Consider the following 5,770-nt stretch of genomic DNA (forward strand, 5'->3'; position numbering starts at 1 on the left):
ATTATAAAAATTCATTAAATTAGAATCAATTAACACCATAATATTATACATATTTAATATTAAATTTAAATAAAGATTTAAATAATTAAATTAGAATAAAAATTTTAAATGAAATAAAAGTTATTACTTCAATTAACTCTAGGCAAACCCAAAGCAGCCTTTAAAGCCATAAAGCCACGCTGTGAAATAAAGCAACGTATACTATCCGCCGAATAAATGGTTGTTAATTCATAATTTAATGATTAAAAGAAGTGGCGTGCTTCGTTTCTCTTTGTTCAATCTTCTGGATATCTTGGGATTATAAGTCTCCAAAGTAAAACAGTAACTAGTTGTTTCTCTCTATCTCGAGACTTTTTTGCTTGAAACTTTGAATATTGAACATTTCCTCATGGCGCTATCATCTGGCGTTTTAATTTTTTATTCCCTTTTTGTTGTTTCGTGTCTTTCTTGGTGTTCTACTTGAGTTGTCAACCCTTATTACAGGGCAGGCGTTGGCGCTGGTCTTTTTTGTTTATCCCATTTCTTTGCTTCATCTTTATTTTTATGTCATTTTAGAGGGATTTCTTGTTTAGTTAAGTCCTTGAGATCTTCAGTAACTCATAATCTCATGGTATTTTCGAGATGGATGCGGTAAATTGTATGCAAGCAGATTGGCTAAAGGTTGCCTACGTTGTGTTTGCTTTTTGTTCTGCTCTATTTCTCGGCGCTCTTAAAGGTTCTTTCTTGTTTCTCTGTTACTTTCTCTTGATGTTCTTCGTGGAAAATTAGTTTTCTTCAGTTCAATCCAATTTGTTGGTCGTTTTTCTTAAATCTTGATGTTTTTTTTCATTGGGTGTTTCCCAGGTTTTCTTGTTGGGCCTATTGCTGCTTTGATACTGATAATAGGAAATTTGGGGGTCATCCTTGGATTATTGCCTGCACATATTGCATGGACTGTATGCACAATCATAAGGTTCATTTCATCAACATATATGATTCGAACTAGTCGAAATTTTGGGTTGCAATTTCGGGGATCCGGGTTCCATTTTTTTTACCTTGGGTTGGTAATTGCAGGTGTGATAGATTGGATGCACCCCTTAAAGTTGCTATATTGATTGGTTTGCCTGCTTTATTCGGTATATGGTTGGCTTTAAGCATAGCTGGAACTGTTATTGGTGGGGTTTGCTATGGCTTCTTCACTCCTTGGGTTTCATCTTTTGAAGCCTTCAGACATGACAATGAGTCCAAGAGATTCTTTCATTGTGTTGTGGTAATTCATACTTGTGTTTTGTTTTCTGAAAAATCTTGTCTGTTTATCAATACAGCACTGGTTGGATCATGGTTCATTTTTATTACCTGGTCAGGATGGAACATGGGACACTGTCAAAGGAAGTTGCACTGTGGTCAGAGATTTCTATGATTTATGTTTTTATTCATATCCACTGTACCTAAAGGAACTACGTGAATCCCCTGTCTCCAATGACCTCCAAACTCTACGGTAATGCTTCTTACCCTGATATACACGGATTTAAATTGCGGTCGGGTCACGTTTATCGTGGTTAAGAAATTGTTTGGAATCTGTATTGCAGGATGATTCACGTGCCGGAGCTTATCGTTGTCGGATTGTTGGGACTAATCGTTGAAATTCCCTTTTACACTGTGATCGCCATAGTTAAGAGCCCATACATGTTATTCAAGGGATGGTTTCGACTATCGCATGATCTCATTAGCAGAGAAGGACCATTCCTTGAAACAGTATGCATTCCTATTGCTGGTTTGACAATCCTCTTGTGGCCGATCGTCGTCGTCGGGAGCATATTAATGGCTATATTTTCAAGCTTCTTCATCGGATTGTACGGATCAGTCATCGTATATCAGGTCAGGCACAATCGATGCTTTAACAAACGTCTTGAATTTGATAATTGAGCATATGTTAAGCAAATATTTGTGGGGTTGCATTTTTTCAGGAAAGATCATTCAAGAGAGGGGTTGCATATGTGATTGCAATGGTTGCTGAATTTGATGAGTACACAAATGATTGGCTTTATCTCAGGGAAGGGACAATATTTCCAAAGTAATTTACCCTTTCCTAATAGTTTTAAACATTTGGGTCTGCAAATATATATATATTTTTGGTAAAGTACACAAATGATGAAATGATCCCAACTATAGGGCATTGTTTTATTGAGTATCTGGTTATTAAAAGTTATAAAATGGTTACTTAACTTTTCATATGCTCTAAACTCGTCTTTTTTCGTTAAAAAATTGGTGGCGTCGTCATTGCTTTCAAGCATTGGCTCGATGACATAATAATATCTCAATCAATATGTTAACGTCTAGCTTAGATGGCCGTCATTTTAATGGAAAAAGACAAGTTTGGAACTTATAAATAGTCCGGTGATCATTTTGTAACTTTTAATAGTCGATGACTTAAGAAAACAACGTCTTATAGTTGGGGATCATTTGTGTACTTTAGCCTATTTTTTATTATGGTTTGAAAACTAAGAGAGTGATTTCACAGCCAGGCCTTTATATCGAAAGAAAAATGGATCAGAAATAGAGCATTCAGTAGGAGGACTGGGTGGGAAATTCAGTTCAACATCGGGTGAACCACCTGCAATGCTTATGCCCGCCTTAGCTCGTTCTGTATCAGTTAGAGAGGCAATCAAGGAAGTCAAAATGGTTCAGGTCGGTTGCTTTCTCAATCATTTTGTCATCAAATCATTCATAATTTTTCTAGTCCTTCAAAAATTAAGAACTAAAAATATCAAATTATAATAAAAAGGCTTAATCCCTCAAAATTATATATTACAGGGACCTTCTATACAATTTGATTTTCTTTTTGTTTGTTCATTTCTGCAATTGGATAAACAATACTTTAATTGTTGCAACTTGCTTAATGAAACATGCAACATGTTGGGTTGTACAGTTAAAAAGTTTAAAGTGGTTAGCGTTGGTTTGCAAAATCCCCCATAAACGTGATAAAGATTTGGCTTCAACAGCTGTTTGATTCGGCTAAATAATAAGCCATACGTATGTATAGTTTTATGAGTAGTATTAATTATTAGAATGCATAATGTCAAGAAATGTCTCTGTTTGAATAAATAGGTATTTTAATTATGTTTCTAAAATATTTTAATCGCATTGGTTCATTTTAGGGTAAATTATCTCTAATGCTTGACTAAATAGTCTCTTTAGTAGTTATTCTTTTTCTTTTGTTTTTGTTGAGCATTTTCGTTTCATTGTAGGGCAAAATTACCTCTAATGTTTGACTAAATAGTCACTTTAGCTCTCTTTTTTTCTTTTTGGAACTTTTTGACCCTCAAATGTTTCATTTTAGAACTAAAAGATTACTATTTTGGAGAATTGTTTGTTGACCAACAATTTTCATCTGTGAAGGTTATTTTTACTCAAAAATAAAGACAAAAATACTTGGAAAAAAATAGAGATCATAATAAAAATCTTCCTAAGAGGAAAATATAATTAATTATATTGTTCCAACTTTTCATTTATTCAATATTTAGGTAAAAAACATGATTGGACATTTATATAAAATATAGTTATCTAGAAACAAAATTTGTGCCTATAATTGAGTGAAAATTTCTTTTTAATGACTGCTTGAATTCTGTTACGTCGTTTTATTCGCAGGTATGGTCGAACATAATGAAATCATGTGAAATAAGGGGGAAGGAACTATTGGAAGCAGAAGTAATAACTTCATTAGATCTGTTAGAATGGTTGAAGGCAAAGAATGGTAACGAAGCAGCCATTATCGATGTTGGGCTCCCCTGTTACAGTTTCTTGCAGACTCTCCTCACTTCCATCAGATCGGGTTCTAATGGTTTGTTAATGATGGATGATGTTGAGGTCAACCATCTGAACCGACCAAAAGACAAGATCCTAGACTGGTTCTTTAACCCAATCATGGTCCTCAAAGAACAAATCAGGGTCATTGACCTCGGACACAACGAGGTTAAGCTGTTGGAGAAGATGGTTCTTTTTGGCACCAATACTCAACGCATGGATGCTTGGCACAATGGTAGTTCCGCCCCTCAAGATTCTCTCAGAGCTGCTCAAATTGAAGGCATAAGTAGAAGGTTTTAACAAACCCATTATTTATACACTCATCTAACACCTATTTTATACTCAAGTTTTCATTAAATAATGCTTTCAGAAAAAAGATTTTTCTCATTTAAGATGTTAGAAAAATTAATTTCTCATTTAAGGAGAGTGTTACATTATTTTATAGAAGACGTCTAAAAGATTCGATGATTTTTTAAAGACGCTTAGAAGACACAGCGACTTTAGTGTCTTTTAGAAAGACGCATTTTTTGGACATGTATAAACTTAGAGAAGTCGTCAAGTCTTCTGAGCGTCTTAAGTCATTAGATTTTCCGGACGTTTTTTATGAAATACCGCAACGTTTATCATAATTGAGAAGATAATTTTTCTAACACTTTACGCCGAGAAATTTTTTTTCAAAACATTATATAACTAATTTTGTTTAAACTTGAAATCTTATTTATGATTGTGAAATTACAGGATAATTGGAATGGGGAGAAGTATGTCGAAATTACCAACTTATAGAAGGAGATTTCGACAAGTCGTGAAGGATTTGATTGCACATGCTTCGGAAAAACAGGGCATTCCTTTATGTAATTCCATTAGATCAAACTCAAGCCATGAACAAGTGTAGGACTATAGCTTTACAGCCATTGCATTGCATGTATAATTTACACTTATTTGAAAAATGTAGGCGTGTATTTGTGATTAAATTCCATTCAAAATTGTTTTAATGATGATCTAGTATTAAATAATTGGGAAATTGAACATACATTAAGAATGTTGAGGTGCTTTTGAAAATTTAATCGAGGAAGATGGAATCTGAGAAAGTCAACAATGTAAAGAGAGACAGAGTTGGTTCGACAGCAAAACAGCAAAATGGAGTGTGATCCAAGAGGAATAGTTGCGTATTAATTAAATCGCCCGCTTTGCCATTCATTTTTTATTCCAATAAACAAACAAAACAACCTACGCGTTCACGCCTCCCTAACTTATCCTTTTCGTAAAATTACAAATTTCTTGTCAACTACGTTGAACATCCTCAGTACCATCAAATTTAAAGAAAATATAGATTCCGTTCTCCTCCTTATAATCTATAGAATAGTTAATATAACTTAATTAATCCTTTTAAATATAATTTACCTTAATAAATACACTTTAATTCATCAGATTTCAACTTTAGAGATACATTATACCAATATTAAAATAATTATCAATTCCAAACATGCGTAAATAATAAAACAGATATATTATATAAAAACCATAATGCGGAAAACAAATTAGATTAATATATAATATATTTATTAACATTTTCAAATATATAAAATATTAACATTTAAAATAAAATAAAAAAGAGTTGCTGTTGATGTTACTGCGGGAAACAAAATAGTAGAAGCTGACGAAAAGAAGCGAGATCGTACCAAAGAGAGCAGAATCAGCATACATGAGTAGATTCTGAAGAAAGGCGCAAATTTTAGGGTTAGAAATTCCTTAAAATTAGCAATAATATACGGAATTTCGCGGTTCAATAACTGTTTTTTATTTCACCCCATGTATATTAATAATAACAGACCAATTAACAGCTTATCTCTTCTTCGTTATTAGTCATTCTGTACATAAAATAAAAACCCTAGAATTTAGAAACCAGTGAAATTTAAAAATCAGTAATGGTACCTATGAAAAATAACGCCTGCTTGATCTTTTCTTTTTCTTCATCTAAATAAATTAC

The 5,770-nt window shown here is 33.2% G+C and overlaps 1 protein-coding gene across 1 annotated transcript; it reads left to right on the plus strand.

Moving 5' to 3' along the window:
• The first annotated feature begins 349 nt into the window (after positions 1-349).
• Positions 350-4,735, plus strand: LOC120171770 (uncharacterized membrane protein At3g27390-like). The gene is made up of 10 exons (XM_039179426.1): positions 350-548; positions 598-715; positions 844-952; positions 1,054-1,249; positions 1,344-1,477; positions 1,569-1,857; positions 1,947-2,053; positions 2,505-2,667; positions 3,628-4,076; positions 4,522-4,735. The coding sequence occupies exons 2-10, from the start codon at positions 622-624 to the stop codon at positions 4,673-4,675; spliced, it is 1,695 nt and encodes a 564-aa protein (XP_039035357.1). The 5' UTR covers positions 350-548; positions 598-621; the 3' UTR covers positions 4,676-4,735.
• Positions 4,736-5,770: the final 1,035 nt, after the last annotated feature.

Source organism: Hibiscus syriacus, unplaced genomic scaffold (assembly GCF_006381635.1).
Source record: "Hibiscus syriacus cultivar Baekdansim isolate YM2019G1 unplaced genomic scaffold, ASM638163v2 tig00111837_pilon, whole genome shotgun sequence".
Taxonomy (NCBI): domain Eukaryota; kingdom Viridiplantae; phylum Streptophyta; class Magnoliopsida; order Malvales; family Malvaceae; genus Hibiscus; species Hibiscus syriacus.